A 14,998-nucleotide genomic window follows, 5' to 3' on the forward strand; every position below is an offset into this window, starting at 1 on the left:
CAGCATATTTTGTTGTGTAAGACATTGCCAAGTTTTGTTAGTTGTTGTCGAAGGTGTACCTTAGCTATCAGGACCTTTCTGACACTGTGTTTTTGGATTTGTGTGATATTTGGTGTGTGATTCAGCTTCCGTTTGTTCCGCAATCCGCCTGACATTCCTATCAGGCGGTATGGCCTCGTTTAGTGATTATGCTTAAATTTTGGACACTAGTGTACATGTTTCACTCGGCATCATAATAAACACTTGAAACCCTTGCCATTTGTTACAAATGTACTGTACGACACTAACTCACACCTGAGGCGCTTGCGAGTCAGTGCTGTGCATTAAGTAAGATAGGGGATAAAAAAAGCAGGACCCATCTCCCTTCGTAGGCACAACACGGCGAGGTAACATTTACGCCGCCAGTAGGAATTGGACTCCTTGCCTAACGAAGGAAAATAGCTATGAGAAACAGGATCTACAGTATACAGGAGCTGTAGGTAAACAAAAACGGAACCTAGTAGAACAGCTATATCTTTGTGAATAAAATAAGTCTGAAAAGGTGGAACGTATTAAGAATAAAAGAAAGGAAGAGAAAATAAGGAGCTGTGTGAAGCTATATAATAGAACGCAGAAGCACGCCTGATCGCACTGCTGTAGAAGATAGTTATGGAAATGAAAAGTCAAATAGAGTCAGCTATGAGTAACAGGAACTACAGTATACATATGACGATGTTGATGATGATGCTTGTCATTTAAAGGGCCTAACATCCAGGTCATCGGACCATAGTATTTAGAAACCGGAACTATAGTATACAGCTATTCAAGGAAAGCCTGGTAGAGTAACTATCGCGTTGTGACAGAAATGAGTCTGAAAAGTTGGAAAGTATTAATAGGTGGTGGTATTCATTACTGTTTTAAGAGGAAGTACAACTGGGTAACCATCCTCTATCAATATTAATCAGAGGAAAGAAATGGAAGAGGTCCGACACTTCAGAAAATGAAGGCATCGGCAAAGGAAGACGAGGGCCATGAAGAGCGTGAAAATGAAGGACACCCTAGACCTCGGGAACTTAATACCGCCGGGGTCGGAAAAGAACAAGAACTGACCAAGGCAGGTTGGATAGGAGAGATGAAAGTTAAGAGCCTGGCACAAGCAGACTCAGGTAAAGGCCCTGTAGTTGCCAACCCACGTCCCCATGTTAATAGCCCCTGGGGCTCCTTTTAGTTACCTCTTACGACAGACAGGGGATACCGTGGATATTATTCTGCCGCCCCCACCTACGAGGGGAAGAGTATTAAGAACAAAAGTTAGAAGATAGAAAAATGACAGTAAGCACCATGCGATTCTCTCACAGATTAATATCTTCTTCCTGCAATATTCCTGCATAGGCAATCTGCCCAAGCGGAAGTTGTAATACTTCCGATTGCCTCGTTCGTGAGTCTGTCAACGTCTCTCCAGTACTTGTAGTAGTGGCAGTGTGGTGCCACTATCTCGAAAACGGTCGACGTTTGGGCTTTAAAACGTGGTTTCCAGTGTTTCAAGATTTGTTCCTCGCGTTGTAAGACTTAAAATGAGTTTGTTTCGTCCTTGTATGTATGTTTAGTCATCAGCCCGAAGGCTGGTTGGATCCTCAACAGTTCCACCATGAGCTGTCATAGATGGCCTAGGCATCACTGAAGAGGCGTACTAGGGAAATGAGGAGTGAGGTAGTTTCCCGTTGCTTTCCTCACCGAGCCAGAAGTTGCTATTACATATCAGTCTGCCAAGCCCACTGAAATGCATGCACCAACCGACCCTATGAGCAACAGTTTCACACCATTCATAGCAGGGACTGGCTGCGTAAGGAATGGCATTACTAGCATGGCTCATACCTCAGTCACTTTCATATCGTCAAAGCCAAGGATAAGACAGAGACAGATCAATGAAAGTAACAAAATTGCTCTAGCCCATACCAGAAGACATAGTGCAGTGTAAACACTAGGTCCCGCCAGCAAAGGCACAAATAAGACAAATTCGATTTTCGCCTTATTGGCGTATGCTATTCTGGCAAAGGGCCTAACTCTAGGACAGAGGCTGAATTTTGAAAAAAAATCTTTTCTTAGTGTACCTCTAGGGCAAAATATATGTTCCCACTTTCAGCTCTCTAGGGCTTTTTGATCTGGAGATATAGTGATCAATGAGTGGTACTTTTCTTTTACATATTATATAGCTGAGTCATGTATTAATGTTTTAAGTTGCAAGTGACAGTTCTTCAAAGTACATTGCAACTAATTATTGATAGTGACTTTCTTTCTGCTATAGGATAAACAACGCGACAGCTCGAAACTGCAGCCCAGTAGGATTGGTAAGTACACCTTTTCTTAATTACTATAATAGAAAATAGGACGGGAATTTTGAGAAAATGGAAAGGGTTTGGTATGAATTAGTGTCAAGAGGATAATATACAAGACCATTGGAATCGACAGAGCAAACTAGCCTGGATATGAAAAGGACGATGATTTTGAAATGAGCATAATTTGATGTAGGGAAATTGATCCAGTCTCAACATTCTTCGCTTATAACAAATGAAAAATTGGCCTGTTCCCCTATTAAATTGCTGGGATTATGAAAAGGATATTCGATGGATAAAACAAAGTCATTACAGGAACACTCATGTGTTTCATGTTTTTCTTATATACTGAAATATCCTAATGTCCTGTATCACTCAAGCAAAAGATGTTGAAATAGCTTAAAAGTGTCTATTTATAATATTATATCTGCTGTTGTTTGACGTAAGTTTGATAAGTCTGTGAGGGTCAATGTCGGATACCTTGTATAGAATCTTATTTTACCCATTACATTTGTAAAAAGTCTCAGATAATTGCTTAAGATATTTTTTAAATGTTGTATTTTCTATCTGGACCATCGATCGGCAAGTGTTACTTTAATCAAGTGAGTTTAGAAGAGATATCTTAATATTGGTTTACAAGACCAGTGTTTTTATTAAACTACTATTGTTTTAGTAGTTTAAAACTACCATTGTTTTAGTAGTTTAATAAAAACACTGGTCTTGTAAATCAATATTAAGATATCTCTTCTAAACTCACTTGATGGCTCACCGCTATCTTACAACCCAATCCCTAATTACATTCGAGTTATTCTTCATCGTACACTATCTTTCATGAAATCGTTATGTTAATCTACGGACTGAAAGCATCCTTCATGAAATGGCTGATTCAACATGAGGAGCTTCTGTTTCCACTCTGCGAACATCAGCGATGGGATTAATATACACTGACTGACAGAGCAAATGCAACACCAAGAAGGAGTGGTCAGAACTTTATGCCAATTGCAGGGTAGACTGACGTCACTGAGGTATGCTCATGGTGTGAAATGCGCCGCTGTGCTGCGCACGTAGCGAACGATAAATGGGACACGGCGTTGGCGAATGGCCCACTTCGTACCGTGATTTCTCAGCCGACAGTCATTGTAGAACGTGTTGTCGTGTGCCACAGGACACGTGTATAGCTAAGAATGCCAGGCCGCCGTCAACGGAGGCATTTCCAGTAGACAGACGACTTTACGAGGGGTATGGTGATCGGGCTGAGAAGGGCAGGTTGGTCGCTTCGTCAAATCGCAGCCGATACCCATAGGGATGTGTCCACGGTGCAGCGCCTGTGGCGAAGATGGTTGGCGCAGGGACATGTGGCACGTGCGAGGGGTCCAGGCGCAGCCCGAGTGACGTCAGCACGCGCGGATCGGCGCATCCGCCGCCAAGCGGTGGCAGCCCCGCACGCCACGTCAACCGCCATTCTTCAGCATGTGCAAGACACCCTGGCTGTTCCAATATCGACCAGAACAATTTCCCGTCGATTGGTTGAAGGAGGCCTGCACTCCCGGCGTCCGCTCAGAAGACTACCATTGACTCCACAGCATAGACGTGCACGCCTGGCATGGTGCCGGGCTAGAGCGACTTGGATGAGGGAATGGCGGAACGTCGTGTTCTCCGATGAGTCACGCTTCTGTTCTGTCAGTGATAGTCACCGCAGACGAGTGTGGCGTCGGCGTAGAGAAAGGTCAAATCCGGCAGTAACTGTGGAGCGCCCTACCGCTAGACAACGCGGCATCATGGTTTGGGGCACTATTGCGTATGATTCCACGTCACCTCTAGTGCGTATTCAAGGCACGTTAAATGCCCACCGCTACGTGCAGCATGTGCTGCTGCCGGTGGCACTCCCGTACCTTCAGGGGCTGCCCAATGCTCTGTTTCAGCAGGATAATGCCCGCCCACACACTGCTCGCATCTCTCAACAGGCTCTACGAGGTGTACAGATGCTTCCGTGGCCAGCGTACTCTCCGGATCTCTCGCCAATCGAACACGTGTGGGATCTCATTGGACGCCGTTTGCAAACTCTGCCCCAGCCTCGTACGGACGACCAACTGTGGCAAATGGTTGACAGAGAATGGAGAACCATCCCTCAGGACACCATCCGCACTCTTATTGACTCTGTACCTCGACGTGTTTCTGCGTGCATCGCCGCTCGCGGTGGTCCTACATCCTACTGAGTCGATGCCGTGCGCATTGTGTAACCTGCATATCGGTTTGAAATAAACATCAATTATTCGTCCGTGCCGTCTCTGTTTTTTTCCCAACTTTCATCCCTTTCGAACCACTCCTTCTTGGTGTTGCATTTGCTCTGTCAGTCAGTGTACTTCACAGTAAAGTATTGTTTGAAAAGGTGTTGTTCGACTCCGTTGCTAACTGGTTGGTGCAAGAGATCCCAAGCTCGATTCCCGGCCGGGTTGATCTGAACTTCGATTGGTTAATTCCTGTTGCTCTGGGAGTGCCGTTTTCACATTAAATTTCATCCTAGCTAGGAACCCATCCTTACAGACGCCCAGGTTTCCCGTGGGTGTCAATTCGAATGATCTTCATCAAGACATACCAGAGGTTATATGTCAATATTATTACCGGAGTACTGCTTTACAGCGTATCTAAACAGTCCGATGTAGTCCTGAATCAAACCGTGCTTATCGACAGTAGCACCGTTAAGTTCACTCGTCTGCCTTGTTTACACGTGTTGAGTCAAATTAAAAATGGGGCACTATAACATAACGGAGGAGTAACATATCATCGAACACATCTCCTCCTGTCGGCCAGGGCACCGCTGTAGGATTCAGGGTCTTAAATTAAGATTGTCACCAGATCAGATGGCACAGATGTTCATCAGCAGAAACTATAATGGAACATCAGAATGGCAATCTGAATGGAGCAACGCATCTACAAGGCAACACCTTCCTGGTGGCTTTGATCTCCCACGGTGATCTTGGATCGCCCTGAGTAGAATCCTATGTAACAACGAACGATGTGGTTTGCTGGTTTATAAACGGGGTATCCGAACCTCCCAGAACTGTGAAAAAGGAGTAGCGAACCAAGCAATCCACCACATCGTAGCTGAACCTCAGGGGAGCGAACTCTGTATCACTGCATGACTTTGTAAAAACATCTACAGAGGTCATTTAGTGCAAGCAAGCCAAGTTTTACGTGGTTGTTGATAACGTGGTCATAACCATGGGGCACCAAACCGCACACCCAAGTTTACGTGGAATCCCAAACAACAGGATGTGAATCTTTTTAAGTCAAAAATTCCACATGCGTTGACCGGTATTCAAGCTAGGATCGTCTTGATGAGAAACCAGTGAGTATGCTACTTGGCTATAACGTCGTCTACCATACAACGGCTGGGCGAACTGAACATATGGCTATGGAATTGTTCGCTCAAATTCTTATAGCCTAAATGCGACATGCGTAAATAGCATGTCGTATTTTTGTGTTCAATACCATAAGTTTAATAATAATAATAATAATAATAATAATAATAATAATAATAATAATAATAATAATAATAATAATAATAATATCTAAACAAATTCAATTTTCTGTTAACAGGATGTTGATTACTACCGTCAGTTAAGTTGATTTAGCAATATCCATATAACGATCTTCCTCCCCTCATACTTCCCCGACCTCCTCTTCAGTCTACTCCCATGTGAGAGATGCAGTGCGTGCCTTCAACACAACCTTTCCCCACTTTTGAAGGTCCTATTTTTCCGAACATTTTGTTGGAATTTGTTAATATTAGTCGTACAAATCTCAGCTCATCATAGTTGAGAATTTCTATTTCTTGCCCGTCGTTCCCTACAGCGAAAGAGATGGCAATGTGTTTTCCTCCGGACTCAAACTTGTATCCGTATGTGAACATACACAAAGCCGATTATTTGAGTGACGCAGTTGATTTCCAATTCATTAAAGAACTTCGATTTCAGTCCATTAAAAGATTCCTGCAGAACAAAGTTTCGATACAACGGCGTCTTCTAAAATGTAAATGAATTTATGAGAAATTTAACAAATAGCATCACATTATTCGTTCATTCAACATTTACACAAGCCACTTGTCCTCCCCCTCAGATTTATGCCTTCTTCTTTGTACTTCCGAGAAGGGCCCTTCTTTAATACTTCCCTTTTCGTTCTCCACCGAGATGTTTCATGGCTAGGCAAATTTTTCCTCGGGCGCATCCCTCATTCCCGCAATTTAATTGCTTAAGACTGACCTTCGCTGTAGCTTTCCCTCTTCGATACCCGCTTCTTGTAAGTTTTATGTACCTCTCTTTGCTGAAGAAGTTCACTTTTCCAATTTTTTTGCTGTGTCAGTATGTTGTGGGCCTGTCACCCAGGATATTTTTGCTCTTCATTTAACGTTGCACCAAACGGTAGGTTTTTGTGACGATGGGATAGAAAAGTTCTAGGACTGGGTAGGAAGCGGTATGCCCTGAGTTGAGATACAGCCCCAACACTGTGAAAATTGAAAATCGCGGGAAACCATCTTCAGTGCTGCCCATGATGTGACGTGAACCCATCATCTCTTGAATGCAAGTTTACTTCTACACAGCATACACCGCGCAGTCAACTCGTTCGGTCGTCTCGCTCATCCTCTTGATGTAGATATATCCATAGTGAGTTGGTCACGTTTTCGTCATAGTAGTTGTTATTTTCCCGACTCTCTCACGAAGCTCTTGATTTGGTCTCAAACAGAATTGGAGTCGCTCATTTAGTGACTTCCTATGATCCTAACTTTAAGGAGTTTTATTTCTTTCTATGTTTTTTTTTTCCTTGCCGATGAATGAATCCATCACCTTTGTTATGTATTCCACATCGTAAAGATAATGCATTTTGGCCATCGTACAACAACACTTTAGTGTGGCTTGAACAAGGGTGGCACGTAGATTTGTAATTTTCATGACATAGTTTGAAAACGTTCTTCATCCTCCTTGCATTTTCTTTCACCTTTTCTCTTTCGTTTTCATTAGGGATATTTTAATTTATGAATACGGAGGATCTTTCCAAATTAGCCTACATAATAATAATAATAATAATAATAATAATAATAATAATAATAATAATAATAATAATAATAATAATAATAATGTATTAATTTATTGTCCGAATCGTTGGCTGAATGGTCAGCGTATTGGCCTTCGCTTCAGAGGGTCCCAGGTTCGATTCCCGGCCGGGTCGGGGATTTTAGTCGCTTCTGATTAATTCTTCAGGCTCGGCGACTGCGTGTATGTGTCCGTCCCAACGCCCCCCTCCTCATATTCAGACAACATACCACACTATCAACCACCACATAAACACGCAATAGTGATTACATCCTTCCATACAGGGTTGGCGTCAGGAAGGGCATCCGGCCGTAAAACAGAGACAAATCCTTATGTGCGACGCACCCGCGACCCCACAGGTGTTATTGTTGTTATTACAGAACGCATTGCCCTACTCTAAAATATATTTCTCTGCAATTACCTTAAAATGAACAGATAGATATTGCAGTCATTAATAGGAATTTAGCCTTTATCTCCTCATTTCCATTCTCCTCTTTCTGTTGTTCGTACCTGTCTGAACCAGCAATCATTTTCGCGACTTGCATGTACAATACTACAATTTGCGTGCTCTTGGAAGGAAATGTGCGGTATAAACGAGTGTAATGCTCCATTACAATCAACAGCAGAGATGTAACCAGGAAGAACTTTAAACCCTGTTGTGGCACAGAGCTCTTCTGATAATCATACCTTCTCGCGTATAACACATTACCTCTCTACTGCTACTTTGATATTATTGCCAAACCACCCGGAATATCCCTGAGGCTGTCGAGAGGATCTGGAGCGCATTCCTGCTCAGCGAAGCGTGGATGACCGCTCACAATTTATGAAGGGGCGCTCTTGGTCAAACTCCACAAGGCAAATAAAGGACGTATCTGTTACCTTGCTCCCTTGAAACTCACTCGGAGTTCCAGGAGAAATTTGTAGTTTAGCCGGTTATCAAGAAATCAGAAAGTTTAACTTTTCATGATACTGCGTGTGTATTTTAACATTTATTAATGTGGACTAGCGTAGCTTTCGATTTTCCACTGTTCTGCTCGAATAGCTTTGTTCTTGCTGTGTATAGCAGCAGTAGAAAACATCCAGAGTATCCCCCGCCTGTCGCAGGAGGGCAATAAGATGGGGGGACATCTGAGTTCTCTGGAATGATCGTTCCTATCGAACCATTCTCTTCATGGTCGAAGAACATTGATATACTGATAATTAGGGTAATCACATGAGACCACAAAGAAAGGACATTAGATGGAATTTTATTGTGCAATAGCACCTAACATTGCGCGCTTTTCGAGAGAAATTAGCGTCAGAAGCGACTGAAGTTCCCAGGATGATCATTAAAATGTATTATCCCAAGCGAAACCACTTGACTTACAGCGTGGGACACGAGCAAGGAAGGAGTCTGTAAGGTGGCAGTCATGAGGCCCCCAGCTGAGCCTGGTGGTCCTTCCACTTATTTGTAACCGACTCCACTCTTACATCTTTCCTATATGATCCCCCTTGCTGCTCCTTCATTCACCTCATATTACCACATCACCGACGCCGGTTTACAGCCTAGGTAAGCCTTTCTCCATCGAGTAAATTGCGAATTTAGCCTTTATCTCCTCATTTCCAATCTCCTCTTTCTGTTGTTCGCACCTGTTTGAAAAAGCAATCACTCTCGCAACTTGCATGTACAATACTACAATTTGTGAATAAGATATTATGAGTCCACACTCACGGAAAGTAAAGAAATACCTACAGAAAGATATATCATAACTTTTTTCGTTATTATTCTGCATGTCTCCTAGCACTGTACTCATATAAGTAATCTTCTTCCCTAATTTCATGTCTGCTATTTTTTAGATATCCGATCTGAAACAAAAGTTATTCAGGATACTACAATAAAAGTACGCAAAAACTGATGTTTTGCTGAACATTTTTAGCTAACGAACGTTGGGGCTGCTAGGACCAAGTGATTATATATGGACTCAAACATGTGTATCGATAACTCGTGTTGATTTCCAAACCTATTGTTGTGTACCTGTCCTTGACGGGTTGGTGTTTGTAACTGCAGCAGCAATGCTATGTATATGCTACGAGGAGCTTTGCTTTTTTTCTTGGCTTTATGTCGCACCGACACAGATAGGTCTTATAGCGACGATGGGACAGGAAAGGCCTAGGAATGGGAAAGAAGCGGCCGTGGCCTTAATTAAGGTAGATCCCCAGCATTTGCCTGGTGTGAAAATGGGAAACCACGGAAAACCATCTTCAGGGCTGCCGACAGTGGGGTTCGAACCCACTACCTCCCGGATGCGAGCACACAACCGCACGGCCAACTCACCCGGTAGAGAGAAGCTCTGGAAGAGATGTCAGGCCTATTGTTGATCAATGTTAAAGGCTTAGAACATTGTACGCCATGTATTTTGTTTTATTCCAGCCTGGCGATATTTGGGCTTCCCGAGGTCTGGATTTTCAACCCAACATTTTATGATTCCTGTTTTCTCTCATTCTTGGAATGATCGTTCCTATTGAACCATTCAGTTCATGGTCGAAGAACATTGATATACTGATAATTAGGGTAATCACATGAGACCACAAAGAAAGGACATTCTATGGCATTTTATTGTGCAATAGCACCTAACATTGCGCGCTTTTCGAGAGAACTTCGCGTCAGAAGCGAACTAAAGTTCCCAGGATGATTATTAAAATTTATTATCCAAAGCGAAACTACTTGACTTACAGCGTGGGACACGAGTAACTGCGTGAGAAACCGCGAAGACGCCTAACTTGGAGGGAAATTAATTTATTCGATATCTCCGCCCACAAGAGGAATTTAGAACATTGGATGTAATAATTGCAATGAGCATATTTTTCTGCAAATTTTGATATGCTACATGACACTAGTTGTAATCACAATGAAGAAATGAATGATTATGCTAAGTACCGTGGGAGAATTCTCATCTCCGCGGGCACACATACGAGGGCCCACACACGACGAGCTCTTTAGTGTGGCTTCACGATCGTTAATATATACAGCCGGCAAGTGCGTGAGCGTCATTTTCTGTGTGTATCGCTGTCAGGAAGATGTCTGTCGCATGGCGACTCAGCGAAGGGAAGATTACCTTTGTCTACGAGCATCGCAGTTAGAGTCCACATTGTCCTAGTAATATTCTCTCTTACGTCACGTGTGTACCAGACGCTGCACATCCGTCACGCTGAGGCAGTAATTTCGAGGGGAGCAACAGAATATCTTTCACGGCATCGAGGTACGAGCGTGGACCACCAGCAACGTACAGTCAACACAACGACCACATCGAGGAGGCGGCAATCCACTCACATGAACGAGTTGGAGTTGAACGTCGTAGCAGACCAGGATGTCACCAGTCGCCCAACCCCGCCTGCTGTTGCCTGCCCATAACGTTAACATGATGGCTTAAATTAGCATGTCCGTAGGAGAACTGTTCAGATGCTATCACAAGACACAGGTCAGATCAATCCATTTCTTAGCATGCAACAGGTAGCACAATGATAGGATCGTAACAGATAAACTATGGCCTTCCGTCAACATGTAAATGAAAAAGGTGTCCGGGGGCCCATGTATATAGAATTTATGACCAGGACTCAGTGCTTGTAGGATAGTTAATGTTTGCATGCTGTTGTTTCTCATTTTATTTTGTTAGTGTCACAACTTGATATACATAATGTTTCAATCTATGGAAATTAGGGTCGTGCATTTTCATCTATCCAAGACTTGCACAGTCTCGAATGGTTATAGGCAGGACAAGATGTATAGGAGCATGGAGCATGATAGATTGTAGTGTTTACTGTGAGATGAAGGAAAGCATAAGATCTTCTACATTTCTTTAATGCACTCGGAATAACGTACTAAATTGAGCCGGTCATGAACGAAAGAAGCCCATAGAAAGTGAGGAATATGTTTGATAGGCCCAGAGTCAAGGGATGAGGTTGTAACATCACAATAAATGAAGGCCTAAGTTGTAATCTTATAGTTCTGTGTGCCAATAAGAGCACCAGTGTGAATTTGTATAAATGTGCCAGTTGTATTTGAGTTATAAGTAGAATAATGTGCTGAAAATTGCACTATCTGGAATGAATAAACATGACTGTGGTAATTACATGAGAATTATAATTAAGAGGCCACCATGAAGAGTAGATCAATGGACCAGAATGCGAGTAAGAGTCTTCATTTGGGTCTGTATATCAGTTGTCAGACGAGGGAAATTTATGGCTGCAAACCATGGCCGCTCAGTTTATAGAAAAGCCGAGGCGTGTTAAAAGGAAAGAAAAGTAGGTGGTTCTGACGTCACGACAGGGAAGTCTGCATTTGTGGAACAATACGGTTTCTGTCGATGGTAGAAAAGTGCGTTGACCTATTTGTACTGCTTCTTGGAAGATAAATTTCTACACGACTGCATGTGTCATTTAAAGATGTGCGTAACTATTCATAATATGTCCGCACCGTGTAAATAACGTTTCTCTTATCATACTGTAAGTTGCGTTGTCGCAGGATCCAATATAGTCTCGAGTTCGATTCCCAGACGGCAAAATTGTGTATTGAATATTTAGTTTTAGAGCCTATATTAATCACGAGTCCTGTGGCATAGATTCGTTTTAGGAATATGTTATGTTGTTTGTAGATATGGTTTGGCTATGCGGTAACTTACCATTTGATTTATTTTCTTTTTGAGGGAGCCATTATGCTGGCTGTTGCAGTATCAACGGGATACGATGCTAGGAATCTCCTACACCAGGAAACGACTTCAGACTATGAGCCATCCTTGTTGTATTATAATTTTTATAATTTTTTATGACAAGATTGTCAATTATAAAAATTTCACATATTCATTTTGGTTTATATCCGATCTTCAACTATTATTGTAAAAAAATTGGAATTATTTAAGCAAACCTGCAGCTCATTTATAATTTCTTATTTGGCTTGAGTTAGCTTATACCCTGTGCGTATATTCCTCTTCACTTCTTCGTTATGCTGACCCATATACACCCACCTTTCCCTGTTACGCCGAGCTGAAGTAGAGGATATTAACGGACAGGTAAGCTATGTGCCAAAGGGCGTTTACCACTTGGTGAGTGTATTTTCCACTATAATGAACTTGGTCGGATCTCAGCATTTGCTTGACGGCGACCATGGGCATTATAGGGCACACTATACACTTTTTCCCCGTTTGATAGTCACCTTCATTATCTTCCCGTAAATAGGGCTAACGGTCACGAGATTTTGTAGTCTGTAAAAACAATCACAACCACCACCACCAGTGTTTTCACATGAGCGATACTCTCCGTTGATAGACTTCGCTCATGTGCTCTGGAACGCGTGTTTAAATATGTAAAAGCGTAATTTCCTGGAGAATCATTCGAATTACAAAGAAAACTGAATTTTAAGTGACTTGCAGGGCTTTGTTTTGTGATTGTACGAACCATTTGGCCATTACTTTTTGTTTCTAGCGGTAATCATTCACATGTTCAGTAAATACCTTCCTAATGTCCGCCATATCTGAAATGTGTGGTTCTACATGTAACAGCGAAATTTCCTAGAGAACCACTAGAGTTAAAAACAAGATGTACGGTACCTTTTCTGTTTTTGTAGAATAGTGAATTTTAAGTACACATTTTGGCTTTATTTTGTGATAAGAAACCTTCTGCCCATTATTATTAATATTAGTTTTGGACGTAACATTCACAAAGTCAGTAAAATCCTCCATATTAATGACCGCCATTTTGTACTGTTTTATTATTCAAACCCAAAATACTGTAGACCTGTACTTGAACTGAACATCGGAGATAAGACCATACCAAATTTCACCGTAATAGTCCTGTAGATTTGATTGACATGATCGAATGTAAAAGAAGCAGACCCCACCTCATTTTGAGCTAATACGAGATATTTTGTAAATATAATTTCACAAATTATTATATTTTAAGTCAATATTCATGTGGAAGTTCTTTCGGAGAATCTTCCAGAAAACTTCAAGAAATTCAGCCCAGCGATTTAATTCTGATCATGTTTCAGAAGGCAGATAATAGAGAGACATATTATCATTTTTATACACAGAGACATAGAAGGAAACGAGAACTCGGGCGGTTATCTTTACACCTCTCTGTTTTTGTAGTGCAGTGAAAGCTGGGTGGACATAGGGTATCTTATTCATAGCCTGTGTTAGACGTAACACATACAAAGGTAGCGAGAATGTTTGCTGGCAGAAACGAGTGTGAATAATAATTACTTTAGGCGAATGCTGAAAGGAGATAAAGTTAAGAATGAACTGGATGGACGAAGTCATGTGTCGCGAATGCGGGAGGGTGGGTTACCTAGGACTTAGCGATAGAGGGGAAGACAAACATGTGAGACGGAGGAAATGGCAGTTGAACTCAGTTTTTAATGATTTTGAGTAAATATATATGTAGAACAAAACTAGGCCGAATAAGACACTGTCTTGCAAGTTGATGATTGTGCAGGTGCATAGATAATTCGCACAGGCTTGTGGGAGGAACGCTGAAAGGCACAATGAACATATATTTATGTTGTGAACGTTTCTACCTGGATAAGATTTTTTGAAAAGGGAGTTTTTGATACGGAGCTGAAGGCATTTGGTCTTAGTGACTGTGCGACTTTTATTTATTTACTTACACACTCCGAATTACATGAAACTCTTCCGTGAAATTCATGGCGTAAGAAATCTGTTATATAACGTAAACAAAACGTATTTGAAACATAGCAAGAGGAAGAATATTTATCTGTACCGCTCACCAACTATAAGAAAGAGTAGCTCGATCATAAATATTTCATGAATAGGATAAATTATGTAAGATGATTCTTCTCAGAGACTGAATAATTAACTGGAAACACGTGTACACTATCAACGCATCTCTTCCGCAGTTGAGATAGGATTTATTTGTTTGCACAAGATCTAAATCATTCATGTCCCACTACCCCTCAGGCAATGTGTCAGCTAGCCTGTTAGCGAACCACTTACAACTCATGATATCTTAATACCTCCCAGCGAAACTGAAGTGCCTGCACCCTCGATCAGACCGCAATACCTCCTGACTGTTCTCTTCATCTTCTACTTGACATCCTGCGATATTACTCATACAGTCAAGTCTTGCTATGCTTCGAAGATCAGATCCCTCATGCCTTTCGAACTTTCAGAGAAATCCTTTAACCTACAAAGACGAGTGCAGCATAGCTTCTGACCGGATCACGTGGCTGTGAACTGTGTAAGCTCGTGCTCCTTCATTTACATCCTATAAGGCGATTCTCCATGATTTCCCATATTCACTTCTCGTAAATGCTGGGGCTGTATCATCAGTCCACAACTCCCCAATAATATAGCATTCAATGAGCTACTTGGCTGTGCATTTCGGACCATGCAGCCGTTAGCTGCTATTCGAGAGATGGTGGGTTCAAGTCCCACTGTTGGCAGTCCTGAATCTTGTTTACCGTGGTTACCCATTTTGGGGCTGTATCTTAGTGGAGATTTCGATCGCTAGCCCTGTCCTATCCTATCATTGCCGTAATACGTGCCTGAATCGTGCGACTTGAAACTCACAGGGAAGAAGACTACACATTAATGTTAAACAAAT

General features: G+C 42.1%; 1 protein-coding gene across 3 annotated transcripts in view; it reads left to right on the plus strand.

Annotated features, from left to right (window-relative positions):
- LOC136864356 (octopamine receptor beta-2R) overlaps positions 1 to 14,998 on the plus strand; it is a 1,721,356-nt gene that overhangs the window by 1,172,208 nt on the left and 534,150 nt on the right. For all 3 annotated transcript variants that reach the window (XM_068231021.1, XM_068231020.1, XM_067141254.2), the window contains one exon: positions 2,285 to 2,327. In XM_068231021.1, the coding sequence (XP_068087122.1) occupies positions 2,285 to 2,327 (43 nt within the window). The remainder of the gene's footprint in view (positions 1 to 2,284; positions 2,328 to 14,998) is intronic.

This window comes from Anabrus simplex, chromosome 1 (genome assembly GCF_040414725.1).
Source record: "Anabrus simplex isolate iqAnaSimp1 chromosome 1, ASM4041472v1, whole genome shotgun sequence".
NCBI classification, from domain to species: Eukaryota; Metazoa; Arthropoda; class Insecta; order Orthoptera; family Tettigoniidae; genus Anabrus; species Anabrus simplex.